The sequence below is a fragment of the Calidris pugnax genome, unplaced genomic scaffold, assembly GCF_001431845.1.
Source record: "Calidris pugnax isolate Ruff unplaced genomic scaffold, ASM143184v1 scaffold74, whole genome shotgun sequence".
Taxonomy (NCBI): domain Eukaryota; kingdom Metazoa; phylum Chordata; class Aves; order Charadriiformes; family Scolopacidae; genus Calidris; species Calidris pugnax.
The window spans coordinates 826747-845578 of NW_015090790.1; the positions used below are offsets into that span (position 1 = coordinate 826747).

Here is an 18832-nt window from a genome sequence, read left to right on the forward strand (position 1 = left end):
CCTATTACTTGGGTTGCAGTAGTATTTTGTCTGCAATACTAAAATAAAATCTTTACAGCAGAACATTAAAGAGCTGCATTTACTTACAGCATGCCATTAGTGGTAAGCCAGTTCTAATTCTGCCCTACAAAACTACATAAATGATCTGTGACAGGCAGTCGGAATGTTGTTATTCTGAGTCCTAAGCCCCAGATACCAAGCACTGTAATAGAAAACATGCCTAAAATGTAAAGCTTTAGCTGTACATTAGGATCACTTTCCTTATAAATGCTCTTTTATTTTTACTGTTATTTTACAGGCTTTCTTGGCTACACAAGTAGTTTATCATTTTTCTTTATGGTGTACTTTGCTCTTGTGGTAAGTTAAAAATCTGTGCACAGCTTATCTATTTTTTTTCTTATTGTTTGAATGTTTTCATAAGCCCTTTTTGAAATGAATTGTCTTCCCCTCTCTGCTTAACTTTTTATGTGAAATTTAGTTTTCCTTTAGTTCAGTATGTGCTTGCTTGGACAGATTACATTTGTTTTGCTGAGGCATGGAAATGTATGTGAACTTTCAAGCATATGAAAAGATTTAAAATAATTATTTTTTGGACTGGTAAATGTAACAATATTTTTGTTTTGCTGATGGTGCAGTGAAGGGAGCTGGCACATACACTTTTGTTTCCCTTCTAGTAGTGGAATGGAATTCTGTTTTCTTAGCGTCTAACTATTACTTACTGCAACTAGTGCAGAAGAAAATTTAATATACTCCAAATAAATTAAATTTACGTGTATAATGGAGTGACAGAGTTCAAAAAAAGGCAAAGAAAACTAGAACTTCATTAAGGCAGTTTACAAGATTCATTAATACGTCAATGACCTTATTCTTCTTTCCCGCTGAAAGGAAAAGTTCTTTTCTCAGAGCCATATGGGGGTTTTTGACCTTGATGTTCACCCTCTCAAGGCCCCTGTGAAGTAGATGTTTCCAAATATCAGAAGTGAGACCTGTTAGGCAGATCTAAGAGGGAAAACGTGCCTTTAAGTTGCACTATTTTTCTTTTTACGGGGAAAAAGTGTGTTAATGCACATGTGTAATATGTAGTACAACCAAGCAACTTGTGCTCTTTTCATCTAGGTACAGAAACAAGAATCTTACTTAGGAGCCTGGAAAAATGTTCCCCCTCTTCCCTGTCATTCTGGCTTGCACTGACTTGCATTTAATACCTGTTTTACAAAGGGATAAACAGAGCTGAAGGCACGTTGAGCAAACATGCCATCCAGGAGACCAAGGCAATCCATTAGGAACTAAACCATGTGATAAAACCAAACTTCAAAGCTGTCAAAACATCTCCCTTGGGTATCCCTGGGGAACTGCAGTTTGTAGGACCTTGGGAAGACCACTTCCTAAGCTGAGCACTGAGGAGCAGCCACAGCTTCTCCAGAGTTAATGAAAATTCATTTGTAATATTTATAAATTACTTTAACTTTTGACCCCTCTCCTAAAATTTGTCTTCAAAAAAAAAAGAAAAAAGAAAAAAAGAAAAAGCACTAACTATAATGCTGAAATAGGCCTTTGGCTGAAGGTAGTTGCAAGAGTTTTAAAACAAGCATTTGAAAACAGTTTTGGACTCAGAAAAGGCAAGTGTGTAAGCAAGACTTGTGTGCAGACATGTCAAGCTGGGATGATTTAAGCTAAGGTTTAGTTTTGATTCTCTGTCAAAAAAGTAGGTAGAAAGTATAAATGAAGGCTGCTGGATTTCTTATGAAATGGTAGTGTTTACATGCTTTTTGTTAAGTGACAAAGCAGCAGCCACAGTAACTCTAACTGAGGTCACCGTTTTTAAAAACCGTTACAGATATTTAAAGAAAACTAATATTCCTCACAGAATATCTTCTCCAACTTCTTCAGACACTGAAACTCAAAGGCATTAGCTGCGGTTTAGTTTTCATATCTAATGGCTTTGAAGTGGGTGATATGTGCTGTTGAAATGCTGTTTTAGTTTGCACAATGTTAATTTCTGTATAGCAGATATGTTTTAATTTGTTCCAGGAGAAAACTACGTTAGTCATATGGAAGTAATACCATTATATTTTGCATATACACCAACTCTTGTGCATTTTCAAGTGTATACCATCTGTTCAGCTTTTTGCCAGCAAGCTGCAGTTTTAGTACAGCCTGAAGGAAGGATAGGTACAACAGACAGCATGTGTCCTGGTCAGTATGGTGTACCGGGCACGCTGAGCAAAGGTCTAGAGACTACTCTTTGTGCTCTGCTGTGGGGCTTTGGCAGGGCACGTCATCTCCTTCCTGTGCTTCAGTATCTGTCTTCTTTAAAGTTAACGTACTGGTTATAGTCCTCACTTGGAAAAAAAGTGAAAACACCGAGATGAGCTGATCTGGGAGAAGCACAACTATATGTAACTGTTCACTCAAAGCCGTGTGCTGTGAGGTCCTGAGCACTTTTGTTTCTGGCTGTTGAATACTTTCCTGACTTCAATCCTAAGTGAAAGGAAATTAAATCTGATCGTTAAACTTTTTTTTTTTTTTTTTAGTTGCCTCCCCTTTTGCTGTATTGAATATTGGTGAGGAGTAAAGACAGATTTCACTTTTTTTGTGGAGACAGCCCTATTGGTAGCTTGTTCAACAAAGATGTTAATGATTCCTGATGGTATTTTTCTAAATCTCTTGTTTATGTTCCCAGAACAAAATGTGATGCAGATTGGGAACCTGCCATATGTAATGAATGATGTTATGCACAGAAATCCCCTCTTTGCTGAGTGCGGTCAGTACTGCTGGAATAAAGGGATTCCTGGTTTTCCTCCGCAGGATAGAAGAGCAACATCACAGAATATTATAAGAGTTTGAGCCTCTAACTTTGTTTCTTAGCAATGTTTTTGTTGTGGGATTTAAAATACCCTCTTTCCACTGGAACCTCTATTCAGGTTTTAGGTTTTTTCACTTAAAACCAAATGTTTGTTATACTCAAAGACAGTTTTTATATGAAATAGGCTTAAAGTTCCAGAGGAAGATTGTGCTGTCTCCACAACTGCTCGGCTAGCTGGGCTGTGCTGCCAATTTAGAAATCTGTTGCTGGGACCTCATTAGAAATACAGAGCAGACTAGTATTGGAAACCCGAACACATTTGAATAATTAAGCAGGTGGGCAAATATAATTGGAGATTTTTAAATGCACATAGTGTATTTTATTTTGCCTTCTTTTGTTTCCATTTTAATCTGTTCTTAATCTGTATTAATTTCATTTTAGAAAAAATGATTTTCAGCTTTTTAGGTTTGGCTTGGCTTGTCCTCCCTCTGCAATGTTTATATATCTATATCTTTGCTCTTTAGCTTGCAGGAAGCCCTGCCCCCACCACTGCCAGGTACGCTTTATTTTCCCCAAAGCTTGCACTTTAGCTTCATTCACCTTTTCATTGCTCAGGAAGCCTGTTCCAACCTTAGCCAGAGCTCCCACAAAGCCTTCTGCTTTGGAGCCTTCAAAGTATCTCCTTCATGTTCCTTGTCTGGGTACCTTTAAATACAGAGGTCTCCTTGTTAAAAAAGAGGCTCAGCCTCATAAATGTCTTCAGCTGGCTTCGGTTCTGGTCCTGCAGCAGCAGCAGTCTGCAGCTGTGTCTCAGCTCGTGGCTTCTCACTGCACAAATAGGGGATGAAGCAGAGGGGACCTGTGCGGCGGAGTCGTGCGTATGTACAACACAGGGCCAAGTTATATTTTAGTGTTTGGTCCTTTCCTCCTTCTCCTTTGCTGGCTTTTTGGTTGAACTTCTTGACATACTACCAGCATGTTCTTGTCCCTTCTTAGACCCTTCCTCAGATGTGTGGTTCACATTGCATAGAGGGAGGCATTTTAGCTTATCAATAAGCAGGTAAGGACAGATCTCTTGGTATAAAGCAGTGCTGGTTCAGTGTCAGAAACATAGTTGGAGGGTTTCCATTGACAATATTTTTTCACAAAGTTTGCAGGCTGCTTGTTGAGCAAGCGACTACCTAGTTCCATGCCTCGAGTTGTGAGTTGTTCTTAGGTGCACATTATTGCCACAATGGACTTGGTGTGATGTGTGCCCACAGTTTCCTTTCCCCACATTTTGTCTGGAGGTAGCATTTGTTTGCTTCCCCTGGCACTGCTGAGAAGAGGGAGCATCTAATCCTTAACTTCTGGGAAAAATAACTTGGCTGCAAGCAAAAAGTATTTTTTCTGAGCCAGGAGAAGCGCTCTCTTCCATGTTATTCTTCTTGTGAATCTGAGTCTTTAATTAAGTTTTTAATTATTTGCTCTAGGCTTCAAAAGAATTATAACCTCTGAAGCCAGACAACTACAATAGGAAATTAATTAGGGTGAGGAGAGCAATGCAACTATCATTTTAAACTAGGCTCCTGAGAAGGGAGGTAACACTTCTAATTTTAATTTCCTTTTGATTTTCAGCCCTGTTCCTTGGCAGTCCCTAAACCAGCAGGGTGCAGCTAAAGCCCCAATGACATTCGGGGACAATAATTGCATTTATTGTTTTTCGTTTGCTTTCTAGTCCAAACCATATGTTTTCTGCCTTTTAAGATTAGCCCTAGGCTCTGCTCTATCTCTGTTAAGGGCTTGCCTGCTTAGGGAAAGAGCCTGGGATAGCTAAGGCAGCAGCTCTTCTGTGTGGCAGTTGGTGTGGAGCACAGGAGGGGAGGCTGTGGTTGTATTTCAGTTGGTGTCAGAGCTCATTTGGGTGCAGCACCTCCAGACAGGCACACCGTACGGCCGCCAGCTGTGCGTAGGAAGCAGCTGTAGGGAATGGCACTGACAAGTTCTGCTTGTCAAGTCTCCTTCTTGTGGCCTGACTCTCTCCCAAGGCAAGGCTCTTAATTGACTGCGGGCCTCGCTCCCTGCTTTGGAGACCGACGGGCTGATGTTTTAGCTACATATATCTAAATTTAAACTGGTTTTTAGAGTATCATTCACAGGTTAAATATGCTGTCTTTGCAGGTTATGATAAAAAAATGGTCGATCCCCTGTCCTCTACCTCTAAATAGTGCCATAGAGACTTTACAGGTAAAGTCCATGCTCTTTTGAAGTTCTCCTAATTTTATTAGTAACTGTAATGCCTTTTTTACATTAGCACTTTCAGAATGACTTGTAATTTAAATTCCTTCTTTTCTTAATCATCACAGAAACTAAAAAGTTTCATGTCTGTGGTTTGGGCTTATTCTTTCATTATGCCGTTTTTTTGCATGCATGTCTTACAGGTTTCAAATTCGACTGGGGATTGTAAAGCGAAACTCTTTCATCTTTCAAAAGAGGTAATCTCTATTAACAATACGCAAACTTAAAGTGGGGGGGAGTGGGTTTTAAAGAATTGGGGTTTAAACTCTAGCCAGGGTAAGCTAGTCTCCTGTAAAAGTAGTTATAGGCTGTTGAAATATTTCCTATACCTATTGCCAAGTGTTACCCCGTCTCACTTTTCTTTTTTATGTGGAGGCTGGCTGTCCAAGTTAGCATTTATGAAAATATTTTGCAAATATAATCAAAGTGTAACAGATGCAGTGGTGGTCAGCCTCACGATGCAGTCAGATCAAGCCAACTTAATATGCCCTCAGCTCAAAGTCAGTGCCACTTGGCTCTATACATGCTTTTAGTTCCTTGTGAGGTAGAACAGGTTTCCTGAAACTGCCTGGACCTAACTGTAGGGTTTTTTTCTTACCTGAAGCTAATTCTTCAGACCTAATGCAATCCTATGTGTTTCGCTGGATGCCAGCTCTGGTATTTGTTAATTAAATCACGTCGCCACCCATCAAGGCTTGTAGGAGAGGAAGCGTCCTGGAGAACTCTAGTCTCTGCTGCAAGGTGAAGAGGAAGGGAAAAAGGGAAGAACAAATCTGGGACAGGCCTGTAATGTGGAATTTAGGATGGACACAGTTGCATTTGTCTGAAAAGACCAAATCTACCCCCAAGAAAAAGAGAGGGGAAAAACAAAAGAGCTCGTGCAATGTAAACATGAGACAAATGTTATCTGTAGATCAAAGAAGAAATTTTGCTTTGACCAGAAATATCTACTGTGAGATTCTGGCCTTTTGTCTGGTCTTTTGTGCTTTGAAGAATCTTGGGATTCATATCTGCTTCTTTTTCCATTTTCATTTTATCAATAGAAAGTGGCATCGTATTTTTACTGGTACAGGCCTGATTATGTCAGCACAAAAGTGTTTGTTACAGTTCAGCTTATTCCACTTGGCAATTGAAGTAAGCTCTGCTAGATGATTCATCTCTTCTGTTACAAATCTTTGGAATAATATACCACTAATTGTGTGGTTGCAACTTTAATTACATAACTATCTTAAAACTTTAGATGCCAAAGCGTGTAATATTTTCTGGATGCTGTATCCAAATTTTTGTGAAGGAGTAGTAAGAAAATAGTGAAGTCAGGATGAAGGAATCAGTAATTTGAGAGGTAGCTATGGATATTAGCATTTAGAAGACTTGTTAGAAATTTTCATGAACGATACACTTACTCTGGGACAAATCCTACTCTCTTTACCTAAGTACTTGGCCTCAATATAGCTAAAAAAGAATCTTTCGGTTGTTGGTTTATAGACAGCATGACCCCTCCTGACCATGAAATGGTGAGCCATTACCACCACTTGAAGAGACACTAGTTGAAAAGGTCCATTTTTCGTGGAATGATTCAGAAATGCCATTCTGTGTTGTGGAGCTTTATCTCAAAGCATTATTGTGGAAAGAGTTCCACCAACTTCACCACTTGGACTGAATTCATCCAGATACTTTTCCAGCCATCCGTAACAACAAACAAACCTACAAGATGTTTCTCTTCTATTTTAGAGTGCTTATGCAATACCAACTATGGCCTTCTCTTTTCTCTGCCATACCTCAGTCTTACCCATCTACTGCGAGCTCCGAAGGTAATGTATGAAAACACATGCTATATTTAAAATAATTATAGTATTTCTGTAATATTTTCCCTAAATTAATCTTCTTTTTTTTTTTATTTTCAAGTTAGTGCCACCAAACAATGCAAACTGAGTAGCTTTCATGCTTTTGGGAAATGTGCAGCTATAGTCTGTACTGGCTTTTCCTCTTACAGGAGAGAAAAGTAGCAAATATGCTTCTACCATCAATGTCAGTACATTGTCCTAGCCTGGACAATCTGGAGAAAAAAGGTCATTTGCTAAGGTACTTACTAGTTAATTTTTATTGCTGTAACTGAATTGGCATTTAGCCACGTCTGATTCAGTAGGTTATTTTGACCCAGGTTCTGTTCCTGGCTCTGAATATCTATCATCCTGTATAAATCAAAATTTTGATTTCAAAAATACTCTGGTATGTCTAAATTCCCTACAAGACAGGGACAATGTTAGTTGTCTGCATGAAAAGTGCCCTTTAATTACCAGATTAAAAATACTTTAAAAAGCCCTAAATGATAGTGACAGCACAGACTTCAGCGAATACTCTGTGGCCATAAATTAAATGGGTGCTTTCTTATGAAAGGTAAACTGCAGTTTTGTTTTTCTTTGTGTGTGTTTTTTAATGTAGACTGCTTTGTGTTCAATAGCCCACAATGCATATTAAGCAACACTAATTTTCTGGGGATTTTTTGTGTGTTCTAGTCCATCCAAAAGTAGAATGCAGAATGTAACCATCACAGGAATTGGGCTGAGTTTCCTGATTTACTTGATGTCTGCTCTGTTTGGTTACCTCACGTTTTATGGTAAGTATATTCTTCAAGTATTCTTTAGAACGAAGATAATATATGATATATGCATTCTCTCTGGAGCACTTCAGGCTTGTTTGGGCTTTAATACACTTGAATCCTCAGAAATCTTGTTCCTGGAGACTTGTAAGAATATGCCTAACACTGTGGAGTATTACAGTCTGATTGACTTCTCAGTGGGTAATGCAGCTAAACTTAGCAGGGCTTAGGCACTCAAATGCTATACAGACAAGAGACTGGTCCCTACACTGCAGCTGATGATCTGTTGATGCTGTCTAATGCTATGCAATTAGACTACTGATTGCCACTATATGTTGGACCTTGTAGTATTTTTCATTTAAAAGCTGCAAACAGATTTATTGTGGTCTGTGAGAAATTTTGACATCTGATAATAGTCTGCTCAGACAAGTCTTGAAAGGTCTGTTCTAAGGCTCTATCTTCTACCAACATTTATCACTTAATAACCCTGTGCTATTCCAGCACGTTTGATTTGTAGTCCCTAAGGAGCTCTGAGGTGGCTGCCTTTTATGAGAGGAATTTCACAGCAAGCCAGCCCTAACGTTAGGTAGGCATGAAGGTCTGCAGCATGTTTTCCCTGTCCTATGGGACATCAGCTTGGGTATGATGCATGTATGGCTTCTTTGTTTTGTTTTTGTATTTTCACAAATTAATTGGAACTAACCCTGGCTATTTCTGCTGGAAGTGGGAAATTTTTTTTTTCCCCATGAATTGTACGGTTCAGAAAAGCTTTGTTTTAAAGGACTGCACAAAGCGACTTCTTCAATATACCTTTGTTTATGTGTAATATAAAGACAAACTAGAGGACTCCAGAAAAAAAATGACAAGGAGCATAAGACAACTGGAAGGTCTGAATCGGAGAAATCACCTGTCTAGTGGAGGGCAATGACAAAAGAGTAGGGAAGGATTTAAAAATTAAAAAGGATAGGCTTTGAATTGGGGTTCCTAGCACACGCTTCTGATCTAATTTGTGTTGCAGGCAGCTCCTGAGCCAGAGTCGGTATCTGTTTGATACTTGCACTGAACCAAGGAATGCTCATTTCTTAGGGATGATGTCGACATAATGCTTGATGAAGTAAATACACCTTTTTATTTACCAAACAGAAAAGTGGCTGAGTTATGCCACTCACCCTGCCAAATTCTGCAGACATCTTAACGTTTTCATTGGCTGTAGGGTTTACATGGCGATGTGCTTCAGCACAAATCTAGTAACTTTAATGCGTTTGGATTTTTGAATACTTCTGAGTACAGTTTTTATGTTGAGTTTAACCATAGATGACTTCGCCTGTCTGGTATTCTTGCGTTTCCCAAGTACGTAGACAGATTTCAGACCCCTTAACTACACAGTGGCCCTTTTTTAAGGGTCCATCATAACCTTGGCAGAAGTAGGTGAGTGTCTGTTGCATACAGCAATTTTAGTACTCTGTCGTGTAACATCACAGTGAGATGCCTTTTCTAAGAAATGCCATTTTGCTCTGTGTATCCTGCTGTAAATCTGTGTTCTGGTGTGTTTTGCTCACGTAGTGCACACACTGTCAAATGGAATCACCTCTTCTTGGTGATCTGTCTTCTGGAGTAGTTTTGTACAAATGCTGTCATGTAAATACATCACGGTCACCTACGAGGATCCTTCTGATGTCTTCTGAAAACTCGCCCTTTTTATGAGGTGATCACATGCTAACCTGTCTTGATTGGAACGAGTAAAAATTCTTGTCAGGGACATCAAGGCAGGAAGACAAAAGTGTTCCAATTAGGATTTCCTGTCTTTTCATACTGTTACGTATTTCTTGATCGTGGGGTTGAGATAGTGTTTGACAAAGCACCAAGAATATTGGCTTTCAGCAGCTAACAATTCCATATTTTTAGGGAATTTTGCACTTTTTTCCCCCAAGTACAAGTGTACGTCTGACCATAACTGCCTGAAAGCATTCCCTTGACACTCAGAATCCCTTGAAATTTGAAAAATTATATGGGGAGTCTTGAAACCTCTAATAGCATATAGGCCCCTGTTACTGTTTCCTCACTGTCTCCCTGTGGTTTGTAGGAAAATAGGATTTTGAGTGCCACTCTGAGATTCAGCTGGCAGTGTGGGATGACCAGCTCTCTCCAGATGAAATCTCAACAAGAAGGGGGGAGGAAAAAGGGAAAAATCTAAACCATTAGTAGTCCTAGAAACCATCCCAGTTCCCCTTAGCTTGACTGTCATGATTTCTTTGGGACAAGACCCTGTCTTGACCGTGGTCTTCTAGTGATTTCTTTTGGTAACTCTTAGACTCAGGAGCCTAAAACGCTGGAACCAACAGTGGATGCCTGTAAGAGATCTCTCCCCCTTGTAAGCTGCTCCTCCTTTTTCACTTTTTGGTTGTCTTGTTAAATTAACTTATTTCTCTAAATGGATAGAATCTGTTCCCGAAACGGCAGTCTGAGAAAATGTAAAACATTTTATTTTAAATTGGAAACAAAAAAAAAAAGAGTTCCCTCTTTGAAATGAGACATGCTTCATCTTTCTGTGGTTCAGATGGTTGATTCTGTTCTCTGTGAATTTGAAACTTCATCCGACGACTGGACTTTGGTGGAAATTTTGGTCCATTCTGAAGTCCAAAAAAACCATTGAGTTAAGGTACACTGAAAAAAAAAAAAAAAACAGGATAGCAGACTACTTTCAGGGCTCTGACTTTTGCTGTTACCTTAGGAAAATTTTCACCTTAGCAGGGCAAAAGGAGGAGGATTCATCACTTTTTGCCCCACTTCTGGCTTGAACAGTACACAAGTAATGCTTGTGATGGTGTGTCCGTGGAATATGGTCCTATAGTAATTCCAGAACGGCCAGTTTTTGTAAAGCTAAAAATGCCTATGGTGGAGAGCACGTGTGATTCTTACTGCTGAGGAAACAGGGCTGTCAAGTGAAAGCCTTTGGCTTTGTTGGGTGCGTTGCCAGCACAGTCCCCTGTTATTCCCTGGGTGCTGTACGAATCCAAACCAACAGCCTTCAGGTGTCCTTCTGTTCCACTTGCCTACTCATTAGGCACAGGGGAAAAAAATCAGTCTCAATTGTCAATCATTCAGGCATGTTTTGTTGGCTTTTTTTGTAATAAGAAATATCTTTTAGAGGTGTAACTGATGCTAGTTAGCCTTCTCTATGTCATCCAGCAATATATTGCTAGCTATTGTCAGTAAGAGCACATATACTAGTGTATTTTTAAACATTTCTTTCTTCCTATAAATTAGAATGGCAGCTTTTCTTTCAAATCATGAAATTTTACCTTGCATATCGCTGAATGTTTTCTGGGGGGAAAAAAATAAAAAGGGAAATGCAATTCAGCCAATTTATCACAATTAATTTGTTTCTGGCTTCTACTTGAACCAAAAGAATCTAGGGTTGGCTGTTTCAGACACGTAGAACAAGTTTTACAGAACTGTGTCATGTCACATCATCTTTCTTTTTAATGCTTTCTCCTTTCTATTTGTATCTTCTGATAACTTGGTCTTCAGCTTGGTCTTCACCTCCAGAAGTTTTTTTTTGTTTTCTCAAGGTTATGTATCCTGGTGTATCAGTAATGCCAAAGTGACCCATTTCTGCAGCCCCCCCACCACACTGCATCAGTTACAAGCACATAGATCCATTGGAATGTAAGCTTAATACGCATTGCTAATTATTGTAGTTCTCAAATGATTAACAGAGCAATTAATTTTTCTCTTTTTCAGACAAAGTGGACTCTGAATTGCTACAAGGTTACAGCAGGTACCTGCCCCATGATCCTGTCATCATGACTGTTAAAGTAGCCATACTGTTTGCTGTGCTTTTGACAGTCCCTCTAATCCATTTCCCAGTAAGTACTCCTCGACGTTTTGAAGCTGGCATAAGCAGTGGTAACGCTAATGCTTTGCAGACTGCAGTATTTGAGTCACATCTAGTCTTGTGTATCTTATTCACTTGTCAAGTGATTGATCAAAGACCACATATTTGCATATGTTCCATGAGAGCTCCAAAATAACAGCTAACCGCTAAGCTAATTTGTGCTTTTGAGACAGGCTTCAGACTAAAACTAGCCCACAGCATTGTTTTTAATTTAGAGAATCCAGAACTTCTAAAGTTTATTTAGTTTGATTCCCCCCCCCCTTAAATTGAGTTTTGCTGACTTGGTTTTTCCTTTGTACATGCACGCACCCACGCACAAACACACTTATACTTGAAAACTCAATTTAATTGTAAATTAAAAACACATACTCACCTATTTCACCAAAAACTCTACTTGAGTTTATCAATACCGTGGTAGAACTGAAAATCCATCCAGTTATGAACGAAAAAATTGTGCATGCAAACCTCTGTATGTAGAAGCAGTGTATGGATGGCGTATCGGTTGGCAGCGCGCTGACATTTCCTACCATGCATGCTCAAAGAGACAAAGCATTAGCCCCCAGCCTTCCTTTTGTCCTTGCAAAAGAGGAGTGCTTCCTTAAGGCTCATGGCCATGGGATAAGTACTAATATTTTACTTTAATACTTTAAGTAAAGTAAGCTTTAATACTAAAGTAAAGGCTACAGGAAGACAAAACATTTAGCTATTACTGAATTTTTTGCATTTTGGTTTTTAAAATGTTCTTTCACATCTAGAGTGATGTAATTCTTAAGTTAATGAAATTGAGGTAAGATTAAAATATGTGTATATGTATGTATTTACCCATGCAATGTGTTTTTTTTCATACTGTGTAGGCAAGGAAAGCTGTATTGATGGTCTTTTTCTCCCATCTTCCTGTGTCGTGGATTTGCCATATCCTTGTCACTTTAACACTGAATACAATTGTTGTTCTGTTTGCAATGTACGTGCCAGACATAAAAAATGTATTTGGAGTAGTTGGTAAGTTGTTTTCGTTGTTGGGTTGGTTTTTTTAAACTTTTCTTAAAAAAAATTCAGTATTATTCTTGCTCTAAGTAAAATCTTGTTTTCTGTTTTTTAAAGGTTCAACCACATCAACATGTTTGCTTTTTGTATATCCTGGACTATTTTATCTTAAACTTAGCAGAGAGGACTTTTTATCACCACAGAAAATTGGGGTATGCTTTTTATTCATGTGTGCTAATTAGAATTAAACAGGCTCATTTTAGATGCCTCTTGATACACTGTAGAGCACGGAATCCAAGGGACGGAGTTCCTGTTTTCATTCCAGTTTGCAAAAACTGTGAGCATTTCCTTTCATCCTTCGTGATAGAGCTCGTCTTTCTGAAACTCCTCCTTCACAAGAGATTTTTGAGTAGCAGTGTGCCCGTGTGCCAGACTATTGATCTGAATACATGCTTTTTCCCATAGATTTCAGATGTTGATTTTTTAATCCAATTTCTCCTCAGTTTTTACGCATTACTCTCATGTCTGGGCAGCTGGGACGAATCCAAACTGCATTTAAGTGAATAATTTTTTATGCTTGTTTTCTATGTAAGCCTTCTGAAAAACATCTTTTTTTTTTTCTTTTTTCCCCTCCATGTTTTCCCTTTTGGTGTAGTAGGTTTAGCTCTAGTTAGAATTCATGCAGCAGCCTGCTTTTTGCACTGGAACTGTTTGTCTGCATTTTAACCACTCCATGACGGTGGCTAAAATCCTGACAAACTGCTTATGTGTATTTCTGCCATTGTTAAGATTCATAGGGCTGCTCATGTATTGACAAAATAGGGAATCTGAAAGAAAATCTAATCATGATGTTCTGTCACCATTTGAAGTCGTAACTAGATCAAACAGATTTGGGGCCTTGTTATAAATCAGCAATCTACTGTCTCTTGAACTGTGGTTTTTTTATAATCTGGTTGTTCAAAAATGCAAAGAATTCATTGTTACTTAAATTATATTTTGAGTAAAATAGAAATTCAATTTCTTAATTCATTCAGAGTTGTAAAGGGCAAATGATGTTGGGTTTTTTTTCCCAAATGGAAGACACTATTGAAACCTGTCCTTACAGGTTTTTCCATCATTAGTTATAAGCCTTAGAAATGTGAAATGCTTCCTTCGGTAAAACGCTAATTTTTGATTTTCTTTCTTCACAGGCATGTGCATTGGTTATTTTTGGCATTTGTGTTGGCCTTCTTAGTTTAGTTGTAATAATTTTCAATTGGATTAATCAGTAACAGCCTGTTGTCACTGCCTGAACTGGGCTTCAGAGGGACAGCAAGAACCAGAGACGTGTCAAAGCTCCTGAAAAGAATGCTGGACATCCTAAAGGAAACACTGACCAAAGCTGTCTTTGGAAGAAATAATGCTCTATTTTAACTGCATTAGTGATGTTCCTCCTTCAGTTATTGGACAATTAGTCTTTGCCATTCTAAAGCATTACTTTTTAATGATGTAATTAAGACAGGTAAAATGATCTCTTGAGAATTTTGCAATGCAAAAATGTTTTAGTGGATGTGGTGAACAAAAGCAGAAGCTTGAAATAACTTCTGTTTTAAAGACGGTGAGACAGATATTACATCAATTATGATGTGCATATCATGATGTGTGCATTTAGGATAATGCATACGTTATCCTAACCACGGGGGACTTATGTTGCTTGAATAATTTCCAAAAATTCAGCCAGTTCATGTTAAGAACTTCCTGATTCCAAATGTTTACCCTAATTTATCCTAACATGGATAAAGTTTAATGGGCACATCATGATAATACTTGTTAATTATGTGGGGTTTTTAATACAGTTTTTATACCTCAGTGTACTTGAACCATACTGAAGTAATTTTTAAATTAGAAGGCTTTGCCCATCTAGCACAATAGCATTTAGTAGCATTAAGAAGTGTTTCCATTTTGCAGTTAATAATAGACATTTTTCAATTAATACCTTTTTTTAAATATTATTCAGTGTACCTCAGTATTCCCCCCAGTGAAAGACTTTTTTTTCTTTTTCTCTCTTCTTCCCATTTTTACAATTGTTTCGTATTTGAAATAGAGTGTTTCTAGATTTTGTGTATTTTTGTGTGTCAGAGAAGGTTTGTGCTTGAAAGGTAAAATTCTGTCTCTGTTGAAGACAAATTTTACATTTATGGAACCCTAATTTTACCTTAGATTTCTAAACTTCCGTGTACCCTTTTATAATTCCCCCCCGCCTTTTTTTTTTCCCTAAATGAAATGTTAAGGCAATTTTCAACACCAGCTGGGCTCTTTTAAGTATGTTATCAAGTGCCTACTGTGGAAGTTCTCATTAGTAGAATGAAAGCAGTGGCTGGAAATGGTGAGGTTTTTAAAATTTGTTTCTGTCGGATGGAGTGTGATGTCTTTAAAATAGCCTAATCTCTTCAGAGACTTTGTGCCTGAAGGAAGCTAAGCCTCCACAGAAGTGGCTTGTATAAAATTAAGAAATTAGACCTCAGCATCAAATGGCAAGATTTAGAGATTGGGAAAGTTCTTCATTATTTCCAGATGCAATATTTCTTTTAATTTAACTTAGCACTTTTACATCAGAGAAGTGGAGTAAGACACAAGTGAAAGATAGCAAAGTAATGAAAGCAGCTATTAAGTGACATTTAAATACATTTAAATGTCCCAAAAGTGCACAGTTAGCAAATTACTTGACTACTTTTAGAAAGTCCTGCTGAGACTGTTCTGTTAATATGTTGACTTATGTTTTTTCAGTTGAGATAGGGGAGATGCCCCAGAGCCTGGCATTTCTAATTTCTTAGCAGAGGGTCTGTGCTATTAACCTTTTTAATTGTGTCACATTGGATTTGGAAAACGCTGATTGATGTGCTAACTTGAACATAACCCTGATTGAATGGACTTGGTCCTCACCTGTCTAATAGGGAGGAAGAGAAAATAGCAGAGTTGGAATCACTACCTCCTGTGCTGACAAAATTTCTCATGCCAACAGATCACTAGGCTCCCTCAGGATCCATAGATACTTCTCTTTTTTTGATAGATGGCCTGAAGGCACCCAGGTGGTGTAGCTTGATACTACTTCAGAAATCCTTTTTGCCTGGAGAATACTATTCTGCTTATGAGGTTAATATAGATATATATGGTGATGCCTGGGAACCAACTCAGAATTTTTGGTAGGATCCCCACTGTGCAGGAATTGGTACGCTATCTTCTGGAAAAGACTGCAGTTACTTTTATCATAAAGTTTCTAGCAGAGGTTTCACGATGCAAGGTGAGCCATCTAACAGTAATTCAGTCACAGAAACAGCACACACTCTTGGCCAGGAGTTCACGACTACTCCTGTGGCACTGGTCAGCCTGTTTAATTAGCAGAAAACCACCACGACTGAGGGATGTGACACGTTATCTGCCAAAAAAAAAATGAACTGAGTGGGCTCACCTAGGGGATGAGAAAAGTGAGGGGGTGGTGGGAGTGGGACCGCCGTTCTGAGCAGCAGCAGCCATTGGGTTGCACATTTTTTTCTCATAAAACCTCACGCTTTGCCCAGCGGTTTCGCTTCAGCCGGTTGAAGTGTGTGTGTGCACACACAGAGGATGTCTCTGGCCACCTTTGCTCAGGGCACTGATCAGACTTTCTCAACAGTGTGTGAGTATCAATGGGGCAGGCTCCCCATCTTGCCTTTATTCTTGTGGTTCTCCCACCTGCTCCAGCTCCTGATACCCAGCTGTAGCTGCCGTCCTGCCCGTGGCTGCCCTTGAATCTGGTGTTTCACAGGCTTCGTTAACACTACAGCGATTCAGCCACTCGAGGTGGATCTCTAGCAGTAGCACAAAAAGCTGAATGTTTACCTTATAAAAGTGTGCCTTGAGAAAGCAATGACACCAGTACAACGGGAAATTATTTTCAGATCTGACTGAACCAAAACTTCTTAGGAGAACGGGAGACCTTACACTCATGTGAATGAACTATAGGGCTTTTTCAGACACTAGGATTTAGAAGGAATATTTATTAGAAATTTTATGGAAATTGTTTCTCATTCATCATACAGTCTTGTAGCATGTGTTGAGTAATATTTGTAATCACTGCAGTCAATTTTTTAAATTCTAACCAGCAAGACTTAACACTGAAGACTTAGATTATCTGTGAAGGTGCAGAGAGTTGGCAAAGTTTTGCTAAGCTTTTGCTCTTTCTTCCTCCCCCTGACAAAACTGTCTTGCCATGCACTGTAATGCTCTGTTTGTACACAGGCGGTTGGGTTTGTGTACACCGTCCTAAAAAACATGACAAAAATACCTGAAATACGATGTTAATTTTACAGTTGATTCCTGTAATGCTACAGAAATCACTACGTTATTGTTTTTAATCCCTGAGTATTTTCCTAACCAGCCTGGCTATTAACTAACTGTCCTAATAGGTAAGCTTTGGAATGGTGAATAGCAATGTATGAAGTTAATACTCTGGTGAGGATGAATGGAAGCAATTCACACCTCTGCTGGAGCTCTGTTACATTTTGGCTGCGGTGCAGACAGGATAGCAGCACGGGGGTTACGGGATGTGTGTTATCTTTCATCTGAAAAAGACTTAGAAATACTGCTGCTTTAAGTTCCTATGAAACGTTAACTTAAAATACGAAGAGAGGGAGAGGGTCATAAAGAAAAAAGAACTTCTATTCCCAAATTTAGGAAAAGGTGTGAGTGCTTCCCACAATGAAGAGCAGAATAAGGACACTGTTTTTATCCTTCGCCTCTCCCACAGACTGTTTGTTGTGTTTGTGTAAAGGTTTCACAACAATTGTGCACCAGCATGAATTTTTTGAGCAAAACAGGCCTCCATCTGGAACACTCTGCTCACTCATGTGTTGCTAAATGTATTTTTTCATTATTCTTGTGTACGTTTTTTTTTCCTCCCCCTGAATTTCCAGATTTATAAATTTCAGCGGTTCTGCTTTATTTATTACCTGTAGTTAGCGTTTTCCAACCTTCTTTTCTGAGGACTTGAATGGATGAAAGGGCCTGCAGCATTTCTGAACTCAACTTGGACAGGTTCCCTTTCCCCAGCTGAACACACACAACAATGTAAAAGATGAAAATTAATTGGTAGCCTTTGGTTTGTTTTCTCTCGTTCTCGGCTTTCCATTCCTTGTCCATTTGAAGGCTGCTTGAATTTCAGATGGGCTGTGGAAAGCTGGGTGTGGAAACAGCATTGTAGGAAGGAGTGCTGCAAAACAAAAGCACTCCTAACCTGCCTGTGTATTGTGGCTAATGCTCACGTTTCATTCCCGTGTTTCTAGGCAGTTTGTAACTTAATATATTGATTTTCATGGCAATAAGTTTGTTTAAAATTTAAAATTGTTTAAACTCAGACAGATTTCTTGTTTGGAGTTCTCCCTGCCTCAGACTTCCTGTGGAAAAGCTGGGGGGGGCGGGGGGGGAGGGGGAACCAAAATCCAGAAAATAAAGACCAGTTTTTTGTGTTAACTCCTGCGGTTGTCATCTCTGAACTGTGTGTGAGGTGCCTGCACAGTGAGGTAAGGCAGCGTTGTCGTCCCTGCAGCCGGTTCCTGGCGTGCAGTGGTGCTGCCAGCCCCAGCTCCGCCTGTAGCATCACTTTCCCCAGGGAAGGCTGGGGAAAACAATCTCAAAAATCATTCCCGGATTGGTGGTGGTAGCACCTTTATGTGCTTTTGTGTGTTCTCCTTCACCTGGGTAGCTGCGTGTGACCTCCCCTCCCTCTGCAGGCGGTGTGCTGCAGCACCCAGCTTGAAACGGGTGCGAGATGTGGTCGGGGAAGCTGTTAGGAACTGCTCCTCCCTGACCTGTCTCCTCTCAGTGCTTGATCCTGCTCTTTGAACTGCGCTCTCCAAAGCACAAAGGATGCAGAAAATAGCTTGTCCCGCAAGGTCTGCAGTTGATGTCCTCTCAAGTCGTGGTTTCATTGATGGTGAGCCCTCCTCTTCTGCACTGATTGCTCCCCTCTGTAAAGCAGGAGGGTGAGGGTGACAGAGGCTGCCCAGGGAGGGTGTGGAGTCCCCTTCTCTGGAGATCTTCAAGCTCCCCCTGGATGCTCCTGAGTGATGTGCTCTGGGCAACCCTGCTTTGGCAGGGGAGTTGGGCTGGATGGTCTCTAGAAGGTCCCTTCCAACTGTTACAATTCCGTGATTCCATGATAGATTAATTAATGCTTTTTATTGTTCACAATTTGGTTTTCTTTCTCCAGATGCCTAAATTAATGTTTGATCCTTTGGGCCTAGGCTTTGAA

General features: G+C 39.5%; 1 protein-coding gene across 6 annotated transcripts in view; it reads left to right on the forward strand.

Moving 5' to 3' along the window:
• The window catches only part of SLC38A6 (solute carrier family 38 member 6), a 42746-nt gene extending 24809 nt beyond the window's left edge, over window positions 1–17937 (forward strand). For 5 of the 6 annotated variants that reach the window (XM_014966612.1, XM_014966613.1, XM_014966611.1 and 2 more), the window contains 9 exons: window positions 299–357; window positions 4967–5032; window positions 5227–5280; window positions 6815–6894; window positions 7600–7700; window positions 11427–11551; window positions 12435–12579; window positions 12655–12776; window positions 13755–17937. In XM_014966612.1, the coding sequence (XP_014822098.1) occupies window positions 299–357; window positions 4967–5032; window positions 5227–5280; window positions 6815–6894; window positions 7600–7700; window positions 11427–11551; window positions 12435–12579; window positions 12655–12776; window positions 13755–13835 (833 nt within the window). In that variant the 3' untranslated portion in view covers window positions 13836–17937. The remainder of the gene's footprint in view (window positions 1–298; window positions 358–4966; window positions 5033–5226; window positions 5281–6814; window positions 6895–7599; window positions 7701–11426; window positions 11552–12434; window positions 12580–12654; window positions 12777–13754) is intronic. The other variant, XM_014966610.1, reaches the window with a different exon arrangement.
• Window positions 17938–18832: the final 895 nt, after the last annotated feature.